The 17,715-nt window shown below is 44.3% G+C and overlaps 1 protein-coding gene across 1 annotated transcript in view; it reads right to left on the minus strand.

The window, feature by feature from the left end:
• The window catches only part of MRPS27 (mitochondrial ribosomal protein S27), an 89,258-nt gene that overhangs the window by 12,037 nt on the left and 59,506 nt on the right, over positions 1-17,715 (minus strand). Inside the window, exons 5-7 of the mRNA XM_004608503.2 lie at positions 11,195-11,309; positions 7,855-7,933; positions 2,774-2,889 (exon numbers count right to left, since the gene is read on the minus strand). Coding sequence (XP_004608560.2) covers positions 2,774-2,889; positions 7,855-7,933; positions 11,195-11,309 — 310 coding nt within the window. The remainder of the gene's footprint in view (positions 1-2,773; positions 2,890-7,854; positions 7,934-11,194; positions 11,310-17,715) is intronic.

Consider the following 17,715-nt stretch of genomic DNA (forward strand, 5'->3'; position numbering starts at 1 on the left):
ATTGCTTATAAGTGAATGCAAGCAATTAGTCACATGCCTTAAAAAAAAGACAACAAGTGTGAGACAAGTCTCATAGTGGAGATGTTACTGGTGCCCGCTTGAGCAAATTGATGAACAATGGGATGACAGTGCTACAGTGCTACTAATTGCTTATAAGTGGATGGACATGGAGAGTATTATGCTAAGTGAAATGAGTCAGAAGACTGTTCTCCTGAGAGCTGCAGTGCCCACTGCAAACACAAGGTGACCCTCTGTCCAGGTTCCCGACCCAGAAACTCAGGTGCTCAGATCTGATTCCAGTTTCCTGCTTCTCTACACACTGGCCTCCTCACCAGGTCATTTGCCTCTTGCTGTCCTCCCTGCCTCCCTCAGGCCTATGCCCCCTGGCGACTGTAGTGTCAGCACCTTCTGGCCCCCACCCCACCATTCTCTCTTGCTTGAAGAACGAGCAGCGCCCACGCATCCTGAGCACGGCCATCCTGTCGCGCCTGACCTATCCTGATTTCATTCACAGGCAACGCACCCCTGGCCCTGCCATCCTCTCTGCCTCTGCTTGAAATCTTGCCTGCTGTTTTTCCGGTGTGGACCCAACAGCTTAGCATCTCCTACATTCTGCCTCATGGTCGTCCCCCATGCTCCCCACCATGCTCTTGGGTTCCTTCTGCCGCCCTCAGCTGTGCTCAGGGCCATGGGGCTCTGTCCCTGCTGGTTCTTCCTTCTGACCCTCTCCCCCTCTTCCAGCAGTTCATGTTCAGCTTTGAACATGAACCTGAGAAACAGGGTTAACACACAGACACATCTTCCACAATAGAGGCTTTTCACAGATGACTTCTTTCCAGTCTCATTACAGTCATGGTCTTACCCTGGTATTGGTTCTGCTTGATGTGTCTTTGATTTCCCTGACTGTAAGCAGGAGAAGTTCACTGGCTGTTGTCAAACTAGCACCAAGCTGGTACAATATGGGATGAGACCGGCGCTCAACAGGGAGCTAATGAGTTAATGCATACAAGGTACACCAAAGGCTAAAATAGTCCAAAGGAAAAAAAATCACATAAATGGGGTCAAGCACAGGTCCAGGTAGTTAATAGGTAGGTTGAAGTGGGGAAGGGAGAGAGAGGGAGAAGCCACACACAGGAAAGAAATAAGGTCAGAAGAGGTCACAGCTGGGGCTGGAGTGACAGTACAGCATCATCGAGTGAGACCCAAAAAGACAAAGAATAAAATAAGATTTAAAAAATCAAGAAGTCACAGTTGGGAAAAGCTTGAGAAGTAATGGGCTAGCATAGCACACTAAATAAGAAAATAAGAATAAAAATAGAATGTAGGCTAGATTAGCAGATAGTTTCAGTTTCCTCCCAAAACTCTGATTTTTTTGGTATCACACTGGAGTTAAGAGCAATCTCTAGGGCTAGACTGTCTTTTCAAGATGGCAAATAATAGCTGGGTGGCTATTAACTCAGGCCTCATCACACAGTGCTGTTATGAAGAATAAATGCATATGTGGACTTAAACTCTACACCCTCAGATATATGGCACCAGGCTTAGACACAAGGCCTGTCATGAGCTGGAATTTCTGGTGTTCCACATTCCCTGGCGTGGTTCTGTCTGTTTTGCTGTCTGAGCCTTGGTCTGTGTCGTCTATGCTCTGCTGTCTGTGATCCACCGTGTGGGCACCACACAGGGGTGCAATCCTGGGTAAGCACTGCAGTTAAAATTAGCGTGAGTGCCATGGCCAGAAACCACGGACCCTGGTGAGCAACACCAATAAAGAAGACAGGGTGAGGGTGGAGGGAAAAACCCCACTGAAGCACTCCTCCCCCCCCCGCAAAAAAAAGCCTTGAACTATTAAGAATATTACCTAGTATGAGTATTATTTGAATATTATTTTTATTTTGTTACAATTTATGACTATATATAAGACAAAATCAACAATGGTGAAATACCCGATCTCAGACCTGATATCGAGCAGGGCCAGGCTGATGGTCTCATTCTGTTCGGGACTGACCCAGAGTAATTAAGGTTAAGGCGAATAACTGGCATTAGGTTGTAATTGATGGAGCGTATTGCAGCCTGCACAAGCCAAGCTGTGAGGCTTGGGGATGCCCACTTGTGTGTGTCCGGTCCACTCCATCAACCAATAACACCTTAGCTTGAGGCCATCCTTGGCTGCCCTGCTGCATCTCCGCTCTGCCAGGTCCAGCCCTCAAGTTAGCAACTCCCCTCCATGGTGCATTCAGTCTAGCTCAATCTTCACAACGTTCGGAAAAATCTTCATTGGGATTCTCTCACCCTCCCGCTCTGCTTTGTTAGAAACCAGAAGCTGAGCTGCATGGAATGAGCACTGTCCCTGGGTAGACAGGGCCACACACTCGCATGTTGGGTCCTTCTTCCAGGTCCCAAGCACTGGGCTTCCCTTGGTTCCTCACCTGCACTGAGCTCATCATTGTTTGCCTTTGCAAAGGTTCGAGTACCACATTTTTGTTTGTTTGTTTTGCTTGTTTTTAGGCCACACTTGGTGGTGCTCAGGGATCATTCCCAGCTTGATATGTGGGAATTCACGTTGTGCTGGGGACTGAACCCAGGCCCATGAATGCATAGCAGGCATCCAGTCCTTTCAGCTATTTTCCCTGGCTGTAAGATTAAGGATTGGTTATTGTTGTTTCGTTTCTGCAGTGCCGGGGACGGTACTCAGAGCCTTACAGTTGCAGAGCAAATGCTCTACTGCGGTACCATCTCCTTGCCCCGCGGAAGAACCCCCTGGTAGATCACTTACACTGAAGTCCTTCTTCTTTGCCAGGCATTGGTACAAGACATGGAGGGAGAGAAGCTGGGTAGAAGGTGCGTCAAAGGCTTCTTGTCTCATGATCTCAAATACCACGGATAAAGCATCTGGCAAAAGACAATCAAAGAGAAAATGAGAGGAAATTAGCAGGAGGTAACATCATCAAATCTGTATTTAGTTGTAAATGTTTTCTAAAGAGTGGGGCATGATAGAAAGCCAAGCAGAATTAAGAAATAAACTCTGGGCAACAGTGTTAGTTTTTCCACACAAGTGGGTATCCCCAAGCCTCACAGCTTGGCTTGTGCAGGCTGCACTACACTACATCAAATGCGAGGCACTCACATACTCAAGGACCGGGATGATATCATGTCATTTCACTCAGCTCCCATGATCATCTTTGTAATTATAACATACCATTTTACCATATCTATTTCAGTGTATTTTTTGAACAGGCCAACAGGATAATATACATGGAAATATCTCAGGAATGGGGAAGCCAAGTTAAGGTGCCAAGTTGATCTGCGAGGAGAGCTAAGGTGGGCTGGAACGATAGCATAGCAGGTAGGGCGTTTGCCTTGTATGCAGCCAACCCAGGTTCAAATCTCAGCATCCCATATGGTCCCCCAAGGACCGCCAGGAGTAATTCTTGAGTGCAGAGCCAGGAGTAACCCCTGTGCATCGCCAGGTGTGACCCAAAATGAGAAAAAAAAAAAAGGAGAGCTAAGGCTTCCAGGAAAGAGGAAATATATATATATATATATATATATATATATATATATATATACACACACACACATATATAATACATATAAATATATATTTAAAAATATATATTTTAAATATATATATCCCTCCACCAGTACACATTCCCCACCACCAATATCCCCAGTATACCCCCCCTTTCCCACCCTCCTCCTGTCTCTATGGCAGACAACATTCCCATACTCTCTTCTCTACTTTTGGGCATTATGGCTTGCAACACAGACACGGAGAGGCCATCATGTTTGGTCCATTATCTACTTTCAGCATGCATCTCCCATCCCAACTGGTTCCTCCAGCCATTATTTTCTTAGTGATCCCTTCTCTATTCCATCTGCCTTCTCCCTTACACTCATGAAGCAGTCTTCCAGCTATGGGGCAATCCCCCTGGCCCTTGTATCTACTGTCCTTGGGTGTCAGCCTCATGTGATGTTATTCTATACTCCACAAATGAGTGCAGTCCTTCTATGTCTGTCCCTCTCTTTCTGACTCATTTCACTTAGCATGATACTCTCCATGTCTACCCATTTATAAGCAAATTTCATGACTTCATCTCTCCTAACAGCTGCATAGTATTCCATTGTGTAGATGTACTAAAGTTTCTTTAACCAGTCATCTGTTTAGGGCACTCGATTGTTTCCATATTTTGGCTATTGTGAACAGTGCTGCAATGAATATATAGGCACAGATGTCATTTCTACTGTGCTTTTTTGCATGGAAAGAGGAAATATTCTCTAAGTCGCCCTGATGGGCAGAGCAGGGCCAGGCTGACTGTCTCAGTCTATGTCCCGGTCTCCTTGTTATGCTAGAAGCGAATTTAAATTCCAGATATGATTTTGAAGTTGGAGAGTGGATAACTGTTTAAAGAACAAGCAGGATGGGCTAAAAAGACTTGAAAGAAGAGAATGGAAAAGGCTCTGTCATAAGTTATAAAGCCTCAGAATATAACCTGATATTCATTTCCACACAAATACCGGTCATAGAATTTTCCCTCAATATTCCACAAGATAGCTGGAACCCAAGAAAACCAAGTTCAAATAAATCTCTTCCTTTAATATCTGTGGTTAAATTAATGCATGTTCAGATGGGTAAAATACTGGGCCTGGATATAACATGGAAACAACAAAAGTCTCAGGCTGTCAAGATAGCTGCACAGGCTCATAATTACGGAAGATCAAAAGAAAACTGCGATGGTTCCTTGCCAGCTGGTCTTACACATGTTGTCACAATTTAAAATGAGGCCACAGGCAAGAATTTCTATATTCCTTTTGCAGTTGAGGAAATCGATACCCAAGCAGACTAGAAGACTCTTGTATTCAGAAACAAAACAAAGAATAGAAAAAAGATGAAAGCAAACAAACAAACATAAACAAAAAATCAAAAAGCCCACACCAATATTGCAAAAGAACCGCCAAGGGATGGGGAGAGAGCACAAGAGTCAGGCTCCATCCCTGGCACCCTGTGGGCTCCCGAGCACTTGCACTGCTGGGTCTCGAGGCCCTGGCTGGTACTGACCGCGACCACAGTCACAGCCAGCGAAGGATCACTGGGAGGGGCCCCAGGGGCGTCTGAGGACCAACTAGGGGGAGGGCCTGATAAGTAACCAAAAGGACACAAATACAGCCAAAAATGAAGTTAAAAAAAGTCTGTTTTGCTAGCTGTTCACTACTGAATCCAAAATTACACATGAAACATAAGCTGAATTGACTTCCTCCTTTATTTTCAATCTGTATTCTAGTCAGCTTGGGAAGCAAAATGAAGTTGATGGGAGAGAAATAATTTATGTCTTCTCCATAGTTTTTTATGTCCTGTGACATTTCCTAGCATAACAATGGAAAGTATGCCAGTTTCACCCTGACCTGCGCCATATTAACTGGCCCGTGACGCAGCTCCTGGACGTCTTCTTGCTGCTCTGCCACCCCCAGTGAGGCTAGTCTCCAGTGGACATCACTGGACCTACCCTGGAACAGGAGGCTTGGCTCCAGCAGCCTGCACGCCCGATGCTCCTCACAGTTACACTGCCTGTCATTCAGGAAGATGGGCAGAGGGGGGGGAGGACAGCAACACTCAGCCTACTCCCTCAGTACCTTCCAGGGGGTCAAACTACAAAGACCCCCAGCACAAGAACACTAGAAAACCAATGGGGAAACCACATAGAAGGTAATCAAAGTTCAACGAACAAAAATGGTATCACTGAAGACATAAAGAACACAAATAGCCCAGTAAATTCTTAGACAGTGACTTCAGTGACACTGTGAGAAGGATGTTTAATGAGTCTAAGAAACGATGGCATAGGGAGTCAACAAAGGGCAAGAAAATATGAGTTGAAATGAGGAAACGACTACAATTAGAAATGAAGAGCGTGATAGGTGCTATAAAAATCCTAATAGATGCTCTGAACAACAGAGCAACCGTAGCTAAGCATAAGAAACTCCAAGATGAGAAGGAGAACACTGCCAGGAAACAAGAGAAGGTGGAAAATAGTCTGAAAATAGGGGTAGAGCGATAGCATAGCAGGTAGGGCGTCTGTCTTGCATGCGGCCAACCCGGGTTTGAATCCCAGCATCCCATATGGTCCCCTGAGCACCGCCAGGAGTAATTCCTGAGTGCAAAGCCAGGAGTAACCCCTGTGCATCGCCAGGTGTGACCCAAAAAGCAAAAAAAAAAAAGTCTGAAAATAAGTGAACAGTGTACCAGAACAAGAGGAACAATATAAGAATCACAGGAATCCCTGAAAAGTGGGAAGGCAAATCTGATGAAGAAATAAAAGTTAGAGAAATCATCTATAAGAATTTTCCAGATTGAGAATACAAGAATGAGATCCAAGAGGACTAAAGTGTCCCAGAAAAACATAGACTCAACTAGGAAAATTCCAAGACACATTACATCCAAAATGACAAAAGCCAAAGATAAAGACAGAATATTATAAGCAGCAAAAACAAAAAAGTAAGTTACATATAAAGGAAAGTCCGTAATATTCATAGTAGATCTATTAAAGGAGACTCCACAGCTAGAAGAAAATGGAAGGATACTATAAGATAACATTGGTTTGTCGTTTCTCCCTGGTCATAGGGATCTTAGGTTTATTGGGTTGCACCAATCACAGTGCTCCTGAGGCACTCCCATTCCTCTATGTTAACCTTTAACTTCTCTGTGCTCTGCTTCCCCAACTGGTTAATCATCTTTTCCCCCTGAGCAGTACCTGTGACTTGTAAAGTCAAATTCTTCAGAAATCTCTGATTTTTTATTTGTAAGTGAAATGTTGCTTTTTAAACACAGGAAGACAGTTAATGCTATGCTTTTGTAACTTGGGAGTTAACTGACTGAATAATATTCACACATGGACAAATGTTTTCTTGACTTAAGCCTCAGCTGCCCTTAGTTCCTAGCACACCCAAAGCAGGGTCCCAACTAGGAACTGGTTGGACCCAGGTCAAGCTGTGGCATCGAAATGGCCCAGGCCAAGTGCCATAATACTTAACTGTAAGTTAAGAGCATAGTCATGGGCAAATTCTGTCATGATCCAAAGAATAACAACTGGATTAGGACCCTGCTAGGGTTAGGAAAGACTAATCTGGCCTGAGCACTGTAGTCTGGGATCTATCTCTAGATGTCCCCAGGAGAGCCACCCTACAAGTTTAATGTATCTCTTACTGTGTCCATACAAAATAACTAGAAAGATTATTTAGAAGTAAATATAAGATGGTTGTTGGACTAAGGAAAGGAGAAACACACCCCTAGGTGGTATTTTGCCCTTGAGCAGATGTCCTGGTTGCAGGAGGCCTTACCTTATCTTAGAAGAGCTTCCCTTGGAAGGAAGGGCTTTTATATGTTGATTGTGCTACCTCACCTGTGTGTGGTTGCTACCTGGAAGGCTTGGAGTGGGGAGACTAGCTTGGGAGACAGGAGGAGACGGGAATGGGGATCTTAGTGAGACTGGAACAGGCCCATGGGGAGAATGAAATAAGCCACACAGCCCTGTTCCCTCCTTCATGTGTCTGCTGGCAGTGGAAGCTCAGACAGGGTATTCTGTTTAACTAAACACATCACCCCTTGCCTAAAGAGACACAAGCAAATAAGCTCGAGAAACTCAGAAGGAGAAGAAAAATAAGTAGGTATAATTTTCCCATGGGGCTAATGGTATGGTTAACCACTATGTATCTGTTTCTACATATTTAAAATACGTATTTTAAAAGGACAACAGAAAAGGTGTCAATAAGGAATCAGAGGGGAAAGGGACCGCCACCCCCACTCCCACCCCGTCTTGGGAAGTGCAGCCCCATGTAGAAAAGGATGTGCATTTCATTTCTCACCTTTGTAATTTTCTTTCTTGATGAAAGCATCCAAGAGTAAATTGAATGTAAAGTTATCTGGAAAAATTCCATACTGAACCTGTAAGAAAAATAAAAATGTAAGGAAGAGTAGGGAAACACAGCCACTGGGCCTCTGGGCCTCCGTGTTATCCAGGACACAGAACCACACCACCATGAGCTTGCAAGTATCTGCCTGATTTCACAGTATCTGTGACGGTGACAGAGACACTGTGACTCAGGAGGTTTGGGAGCTGCAACTGTTTATTCGGGGTGAGAAAGTTGTGAGTGGGTGTCTGACAGAGAAACACTGAAATGTGGAAAACAACTCAGTTCAAAGGCCTCCCCGAGGCTACGAGCACCAAATCGAGCCAACTCCTCACACCTCGCACTGGCTCAGTGGTTCTTTTCATCAGGTATGAAGATCAGTGCAAGAACAGACCCCATAAGGAAGCACACAGCTTCGAACTCTGCAGTAGTGCCTCATCCTTAAGCTTTTCCCAACCTCCCTGGGATATAGCACTGTATGAAATATACGGCATGAACATATATTCTAGCAAATATATATTCGTGCCTATCATGTGTTGCAAAATGATTTGCATAGTCCAACACCACAGGATTATCATTTTTTGTTGGGGTGACAATAATAGTGAGAACATTTAAGGTCTAATCTCTAAGTAACTTTTAAGGACACAGTACTGTTAGCTACTACAGGAATGATGCTGTACATTAGCTCTTTAGAACATATTCCTCTTGCAAACTGGAAGACAGGACCCACTGGCCATTATGTCTCCAAACCCCTCCTGCCTCCAGGTCCTGCACCCATTCTTCTATTGTTTCTATGTACTCAGGTTTTTTTTTCCTTCCCCCAGATTCCATATATAAGTGAGTGCATACAGTATTTGTCTTTCTCTAGCTCTCACTTAGTGTACTCACATTACAGCAAATGAGTTGTCCTTTTTTTTTTTTTTTTTGCTTTTTGGGTCTCACCCAGCGATGCTCAGGGGTTACTCCTGGCGGTGCTTGGGGGACCATATGGGATGCCGGGGATCGAACCCGGGTCGGCCGTGTGCAAGGCAAACGCCCTACCCGCCGTGCTATCGCTCCGGCCCCAAGTTGTCCTTTTTTAATAGCTGAAAATAGTCCATTATGTTTTCAGCTAGCACGTTTTCTTTATGTGCTCATCCATCCATGTGCACATAGATTGTTCCTATGATTTGGCTACTTTGAATAATGCTGCAATGACCATGGTGGGTACAGATAGGTACTCAATATAATCATTTCACTTCCTTCACATATTACTGGGAAGTTGTAGCTAAATTACATGAGCGCTCCACCTTAATCTGTGGGGAAATCCACTAGTCTTTGGGAGGTACTCCCACCAAGAGTACATAGGAGTTCCCTTTCTGTTAGATCTTTACCAGTTCTTGTTATATTTCTTGTCTCTTAGGTTGGTTTTGAAAGACTGAAGAAATATGCCCACTGACCACAACTAATCAAGTTCTTAAGCTGTTTTGTTCACAGCAGCTGAACACTTACTCACTTACTAACCATAATCTCTCAAAATATGGCTCCTTCAGCACCTCACTAAGAATTCTCTGTAAGTGTGTTTAACAATGCAGATTACTAAGCCTCCAACTCACAGGACAAAAATGTCTGGGAAGGAGACGCAGAGAGCTAGTGTCACTGAGTCTCCCATGTGATGCTCATGCACAATCAAGTTTGACTAGACAGTGGGTGCATTTTATGATATAGAGAATGAATGCATTTTTGTTTTTAAATCTTTACATCAGTAGAATTAGTCTGATTCCTCTCAACTGCCCTGTTCTTCCCACCACACCTTCCCCCACCACTAGAAATAGCTGACGACCTTTTTTTTTTTATCAAAGCATATCACCCCTTTGGGAACTGCTGACAGTCTTGACCACTAGTAGCAAATCACTGCTAAATTGCCAGGAGGCCGTGTGGGATGCCTCTGATGTGAAAAACAGCTGGTACAATCTCAAAGCAGGCATCCAAATGATCACTAATCTCCAGGGGCAGGGTAAAAACAAAGTATTTTGGTGTTATGAATCATTAAAGCTGAAAGAGCCCTAAGAAATGGACTGGTGAGTGATTTTCAACCTAGCCACAAATGATAATCAGTCTGAAAATTAAAAAACATACCAATGACAGCTGACCAGGCAGATCACAAGGACTTGGGGCAGGGGAGAGTGAAATTACTCTGCATGAAATTATTATGGTAGTTATGTGTCAGACACCAACATTACAGTGAACCCTAATGTAAATCCTGCATCTGAGTGACAATAATGTGTCACTGTAGGCTCGTCAATGATAACCGTGCAGGTGGGGCATGATGCTAATGGGGGAGATGGCGGGACCAGGCATGTGTGGGGGCAGGGAACAGATGGGAAATCTCTGTACCTTCTGCTCTATTTTGCTGTGAATCCAAAACTGTTCTAAAAAAATGAAGTCCACATTAAAAACAACAAAGCTATTAAAAATACCAAATGCCTGCTCCAAGAAGATCAATTATATCGGAATTTGGGGGTAGAGAAGAATATTTGTAAGTCTTAAAAATTTCTCATATGATTCTAACATACAAGGTCCAATAACATTACAGGAATGATACAATTTCACTAAAATTCTGTGAAAGTCCTTTTACAGATCAAATTTACATTGCAGTTTGAGACTCACAGTGATCAGTTTTTAATAACCTTTTCATATTATTTCACACTACTTCACACTATGAACATAATGCTCAACGTTCTTCAGAGTAATATTTTATTTATTTGTTTATATTTTGCTTTTTGGGTCACACCCGGCGATGCACAGGGGTCACTCCTGGCACTGTACTCAGGAATTACTCCTGGCGGTGCTCAGGGGACCATATGGGATGCTGGGAATCAAACCTGGGTCGGCTACGTGCAAGGCAAAAGCCCTACCCGCTGAGCTATCATTCTAGCCCCAAGAATAATCCTTGGAGAAAGCCCTAATCATAGGAGTCTTTGAAGGCTTGAGGTGTTAGGGAATTCGAAGACATGTTTGGAGTAATCTAAGAACATAGTCCTGAAAATGTCTGAGTACTGGAAAGGACATTCCTGCAAAATGGACACATTCCCTAAACCTCACTGAAGAGAGTCTGGCCAGAAACCCCAGGCTTCAGGCTCGGGAATGCAGTGCTGCTTCTCAGAGCAGAGTTCTTCGGTTTGATTCCCCTTTACATTCACAGTCTGCTTCTGAGTCACTATGCTCGTAGTACCAGTAGACTCAGCGATTATTTTTAGTGGGTAGGCTAATTTGATTTCAGCTTCACTCCAGCAGTTGCATAAAAACCACTCACCTTATTTACAAGGGTATACAAGGCTTTGTCCAGTGCACCATACTTTAGGCACTGCCTAATCCAGGTGTGGATAGTCCAGTCTCTCAGGTACCAGCAGTTGGGGCTATGTCGAAATCTAAACAAAACATGAGGGAAAAAGTGGAGTTAGTTCTTAAATGTCACTGCTAAAACATCAATTCTAGGGGCAGAAAGATAGTACAGAGGGTAGGGCATTTGCCTTGCATGTGGCTAACCTGGGTTTGATCCCTGGCATCCCATATGGTTCTCCAAGCCCCACAAGGAGTGATCCCTGAGCAAAGAGACAGAAGTAACCTCTGGGCATTGCCAAATGTGGCACCAAACCAAACCAAAACCAAATCCACCACTACAGCTAAAATACAACTTCCATTAACAGGTCCTTCTCTCATTTACTTACATATGTGCAGTCTATGTGACTGAGAGTCCTAAGTCAGCAGTCAACAAAAGCCTAAGGATAAAACTTATTAACTCGAAGGCCAGAGCAATAGAACAAAGAGCAGGGTGCTTGACCTGGGTTGGTCCCCAGCATATATGGTCCTCGGCGCATATGGTCCTCCAAGCCTCATGAGGAGGGATCTCTGAATGCAGAGATTAAGCCCTGAGTAAGCCCTGAGTACGGCCAAGTGTGGCCCCCAAGCAGACAAACAAATCACAATATCACAAAATACAAACAAAACACATTAGCTATCAAATTTAAGGGGGAAGAAAAAGAAAACCAATAATAAATAACAAAAATAGCACAGCACTTTACTCTTTATTCAATATGACCTAATTCAATATCCTGACTTAATATGAGGCTGTTGAAAAGGATTGTAGAGAAACTTCTACGAGTCAGTGTTAGGTCAATACATATTTCGATAAGGGAGAGCTAAGAAGCTGAAGTTGGCAGGCGAGCAGCCTAAACTCAAGAGTAGAGCATAAGCCTGTCGGAGTTCAATCCCAGCAGTATGTGTCTGCATGCTTCCACCCCAGCAAAGCACTACTGGAGGGTGGCTTCTATTAAAAAAAAAAAAAGGACATTTACATCAAAACATGAAGCAAAACATGGCAACTCTAGAGAGAAATCAGCTTTGATTTATATGGGCACTTCTTGTGATACTTAGCAGAAATTGGACATTCTTCATGGAACTGAAAGAAAAGGAAAACAAAGGACGAGGAAATGGGGTAAAATTTAACCTTTAGCAGGATGACTGCTCTGCCTTTTCATAGCTTCATAGCTCTTCAGTCCATCTTGCTGCTCTTGCTTCTGACTGCTCCCCAGCTGGTTTTACAGGGCCCCACAGCTGGGGGCTGGACAGTATTCTCACAGGCAACAGTGCTTGGAAAGGATTCCTCAAGGCTGCACGTCCCTAGAGTTCATACCTGCTCGTGGGGACACCTGGGATGACAGCTGCTTTTTCCTAGCTTTGGGGGTCTCCACCATAAGAAGGCACAAGGACACAGGGCACAGGGCTCTGGAAAGGCTGTAAAAAGGGGCTTTTATCACCCTGCCCCCACCTTTTATTGCTGTTTTTCCTCAGACAGCATCATCCTGTTAGCTAAAGTCCTCACTGTCAATTTAACCATTTACAAACATCACACTATGTTTATCATAGGCAGGTAAGACAAATATTTGGGGGCAAAAGGACTGATTTTGCACCTGATCTGAGAGTTGGGCTATGGATTAATATAGCTCATTTTTTTAAGAGGCTGGTTATTCAATCTGCCACTTACAAGAGAGTTTCCTGCTGAGCAGGTTCGCTGCCAAAGCAAAAAGCTGAGAAAAAGAGGAAGTAAGAAGCAGTGTTTAATTTAGACTATTAGTGCTCTGGAGAGGGGGTTGATAAAAATAAGATCTGAAGATGTTTGAAAGACTTAGTCATCTTGTCCTGCCCACTCTTCTGAATGTCCTGCACATTAGCTTTCTCTGGAAAAGGTCACCCTCTTTATGTTTTCTTACAGAATCAACTCTTTAAAAAGTAAAAAGATAAAAATGTCAAATCATATTCAGAAGAGAATGACCTGGCCAGAGGAAAGCATTGGAGAGGTTGCCTGAGAGACAACACTTAATTTCTGCATAACATATTCATACATACGTGTGTGTGTGTGTGTGTGTGTTTGTGTTTGGCTTTTGGGTTTTTTGGTTTTTTTGGGGGGGTAATACCAAGCAGTGCTCTGGGCACCATATGAAGTACCAGGGATCAAACCTGGGTGGTCTGCATGCAAGGCAAGTACCCTACCCGCAGAACTATTGCTCCATCTCCCAGACCTTTTATATTTCATATGCTCTCCTTCACATTTTAATTTTTAAATGAAAGCATATTCCTTACTTTTTATTGGGGGGGGGGAGGTAGGGGGCACACCCAGCAGTGCTCAGGGATTACTTCTGGCTCTTTGCTCTGGAATTATACTTAGTGGGGTTTGTGGGCCAGGAATAAGACCTAGGTTGGCCACATAAAAGGCAAGTGCCCAACTTACAGTACAATCTTTTCAGTCCATTCATCACATTTTCACTTCTATTTATTAATTTGTTTTTTGAGTGCCAGGCCCAATGGTGTTTGGCAGGGACTGCTCGAACGGGGGTTTGAGGGAATCATATGCGGGTGTTGGGGATTGAATGAGGGTCAGCCACATAACAAGGCAAGTACCTCAACCCCTGTACTACCTCTCCAGTGCTCTCTTACACTTTAAAATCAAGAATTCCACTTCTTGAGCTCCTTCCCTTGTTACTCTGAAAAACTAGAGAGTTAAGTAAAGTAAAATGACCAAAGAAATTTTTATGTTACAAAAGTCAAGAGAAGTTCCTGGTGTCCTGCCTCAGTGACTATGGTACTTTCCTGCCTTTAGTCTGCATGTACGCTGGGTGGGAAGGCGTGGCATTGAACTTGCTCGGCACTGATGCCTCCCAGTCTGGCCTGATTCACAGAAGGTTTCCGGCAAATACAAAAAATAAATAAAAGGGCTTCAAACACCACGAGCATCAGATGCACTGGTCATCTGAAATCTAAGGCTGCAGGGAGGGTTGTGACTTCCTGTCTGGGACATCCAGAATCTCATGTCCAAACAATTTCACATTCAAACAAAATGTCTACAAACACAGTTTTAAAGGCAGTCTTAGGAGGAAGACAGGAAGTGCTCAAGACACAAAAGGCACCCTAGGTGCTAGAATTGCTTTTGGGATCAGCAGTGGTTAAAGGTTAGTTCATTTTTTCCTTTAGAAACAATACACAAGATGGAATTTAAAACATCATCTGTCCCCTTTATCAAAGATTAATTAATTAATGTATTTATTTTGGTTTGGGAGCCAAACCCAGCAGTTCTCAGGGCTTACTCCTGGCTCTGAGCTCAGGTACCCAGAGAATCACATGGATCACTTTTGTTTGATCCAACCTGGGGGCACACATGCAAAGCAAGTGCCCTACCCAATGCACTGTCACTCTGACTCTCTCCCACCCCAATTATTTTAAATGCAATCCTCATTTTCTTTTTTCCATTTTTTTTTTTTTTTTTGCTTTTTGGGTCACACCCGGTGATGTACAGGGGTTACTCCTGGCTGTGCTCGGGGACCATATGGTACGCTGGGAATTGAGCCTGGTTGACTGCATGCAAGGCAAATGTCCTACCCGCTGTACTATCAATCCAGGCCCATAATCCTCATTTTCAATCTAATCTACTGCCTTATAAACATCACTAATGACAACTAAAATGTTTGGCATTTCTTTATGACAGTCTTTAAAATAAAAACACAACGATCAAATCCAACCAATACCCCTTTTGTCTATTCATAATCATGATCATGAAAAGCACATCATTTTCAGACTTTAAGTGTGAAACCAGAGGTTGGAGAACCCAGCTAATATGACTTCAAAGCTCAAATGAAAATTTGTTGAAAGCCATTTAGGTTGTCAACATAAAGATGAACAGCGAAGTCTTATTTTCTCAAAAGTTTCTCCTCCAATTATTTTTTAGAAGACTGAAAGGCAAGTCACCTAAGACTTCACACACCTATCATCCATCTCCATATCTAATCCATACGTATAGGTATAAACAGCATCTCAAAGGGCAAGTAACTCTGGGAGAGAGATTTTGTTACAGAAATCTCACTAAGAAAGAGATTGGCTTTGGAGAGGTGAGAGGGAGGAAACCCCATATGCATGCAAACTCAACCTTGGGCCTTGAGCACAGTTCACAAGAGTTTTTAACTTGTGAGTTTCAGGCTACACTGCTTCTAGGGGGATCACTTTTCATTTAACATATGCAATGCTTGCTAATGTACAGAACACCTAGTTCAATCAGTGATTAGTACAATTTATTTTAAATTCCATACAAACATTTGCTAATTGTTTCTGTGTCCCTGTTCCTATTCAAGCAACCTGAGCAGATCTGCCCCTTTGCTCTGTTCTGGTTGGAACTTTCTGATTTATGACTCATTCATCTTTGCCCAGCTGCTAGAATGGGCCACTCAGGTCCTGCCTCTCATTTCCTCACTTCTGTTTGACTCTCAAATGCTTTCCCATCTGGGACTGGGATTCTTGGAATGATCTCCACTCTTGAAGATCCAATCAAACAGACACACAGTCACACCTAGAACAGTTTCAGCTAAGTGACATCATTAAATCAACTTAGGGTAAAGATAAAAACACACCAGATAATTTGAAATATGCTGTCCAAAGTATAATCCTACATTCCCCAGCCATGTACCATATGAACTCTTTAAAAATTCCCTATTAGTGTGAAAGAAATGAGCTTACAAAGTGAGTAGTTACCTAGACTATAAAACAGTTCTACATACTGAGGAGTTAGTAGGGTTCACATTTGGATGGTGAGGTAGAGAATTCCTGTTTTCCTAAGTAGGTCAGACTGAGAAACCAAGACCCTTTTCTTAACTGCCAGTGGGAAGGGAGGTGGGGAAGCGTCTGGCAGGGCTTCTTGCCTGGACGGTTCTGCAGATGGCCGGATGGGTACACTCCCTATCAGCCAGGAGAAAGGCCCAGAGAAGAACACAGTCAACACACTGATTTTCCAATCTACCCGCAAACAGACGGGCTTTTCCACCCACCTGGCAGATGACAGCTGCCTCAGGAGCAGCCCCCTCAGCACTCGGGCCGCAGCTGTTTGCTCACCTCCAAAGACGCTGGATTACCGTGCAGGCCCGCAGGCGGCCATAGAAGGCCAACGGTGTGGGCATGGAAAAGACAAACAGATGCGACCTGAAAATCCCAACAGTGCCAGGGCTCAGGAAGGTAAGAGGCCCTCTGAGCTCCAGCTATGAAACGGGGAAACGGCCAACAATTCAAAGGAAGGGCATGTTTTGGAGAAGGGAGTGGGGGAAGAGGGAAGAGGAGAGAATGAAAATGTGAGTTCTCAGGTTCTGGCCCTACTTCTCAAAGCTGGCACCCTTGGCTGCAGGGATCTCTCTCCACAGTGTCTGTGGGCACTCTGGATGAAGACTGACCTTGCAAATCCTGGGCAATCAAAAGGCAGGGAAGGGAGGCTGCTGCTTCCCTGAATGAGCTATCTCTAGGACTCTTCAGGGCATTTACCTGCACTAATGCTCACCAAGGACGGATGGAACCAGGATGGAAGGAACAGAGAGTCAAGGCTAAGAAATTACATTTGTTCGTGTGTTTGGGAGAGCCGTGTGTGTGTGTGTGTGTGTGTGTGTGTGCGCGCGCGCGCGAGCGCGCGTGTGCTGTGGGGGGAGGACGTGGGGAGTTGGAGTCTCCAACACCTTAGATTTTAAAATGGGAAAAGAGCTTTATCAAAACAGTCCAGAGGAAGACAGAAACCTGATTTTTTGTTGGGATTATACAGAAGGGACTTCACAGTGTATGACAAAGCCATGCAGGATTTCCTATTTGTGTCCAGTCTCATCACATGGTTAAAAAAAAAAAGACACAGCCTTTCTTCATGGAATTCAAATAAAGGCTCGCGCAGCATGGAGAAGGTGGCAATGCTCTTCAGCTCTGTCAGGGGCACCAATCAAAGCGTTCTCAAAGGAGCATGGCTCCCGCACAGAGGCCAGAGTCCAGCTTACCCGGTGCTCCTGCTCGCCACCACTTGCCACAGCCCTGGCTCCTGCATTTGAATGCACAAGCTTTCCACAGTGCTGCTGATTATGGGAGCCACCAGCGTAAAACACAAGCATGCTGCTTTCCCTCCTCCCCGGGGTACTCTGTATCCTGGGCAACAGGCTTCACAGATGGAAACCTTGGCCCCGGTGGAGGGTGGAGGGCAGACTCAGAGATGAGTGAGAGGCCTGGAGGATGGAGAGGGAGGTTAAGGGGAAGGAAAGCCAAGAAGAAAATACTGCTGGCTGCAGAGCCGGCAGTGCCTGCAGTGAGAGATGGGAACCGTTATCGAAGAAGCAAAGTATGTAACTGCAAAGGGTATGCGCCCTTTCCTAAGAGAGAACCACAGAGCAAGAGGGTGTGGCATACGTCTGAAACCAGAATCTGGTTTAATCAATGCCGCCACGTTCTCCTTAGAAAAACCTCATGCCCCTCCACCCCATTTGATCCTGG

This window comes from Sorex araneus, chromosome 1 (genome assembly GCF_027595985.1).
Source record: "Sorex araneus isolate mSorAra2 chromosome 1, mSorAra2.pri, whole genome shotgun sequence".
NCBI classification, from domain to species: domain Eukaryota; kingdom Metazoa; phylum Chordata; class Mammalia; order Eulipotyphla; family Soricidae; genus Sorex; species Sorex araneus.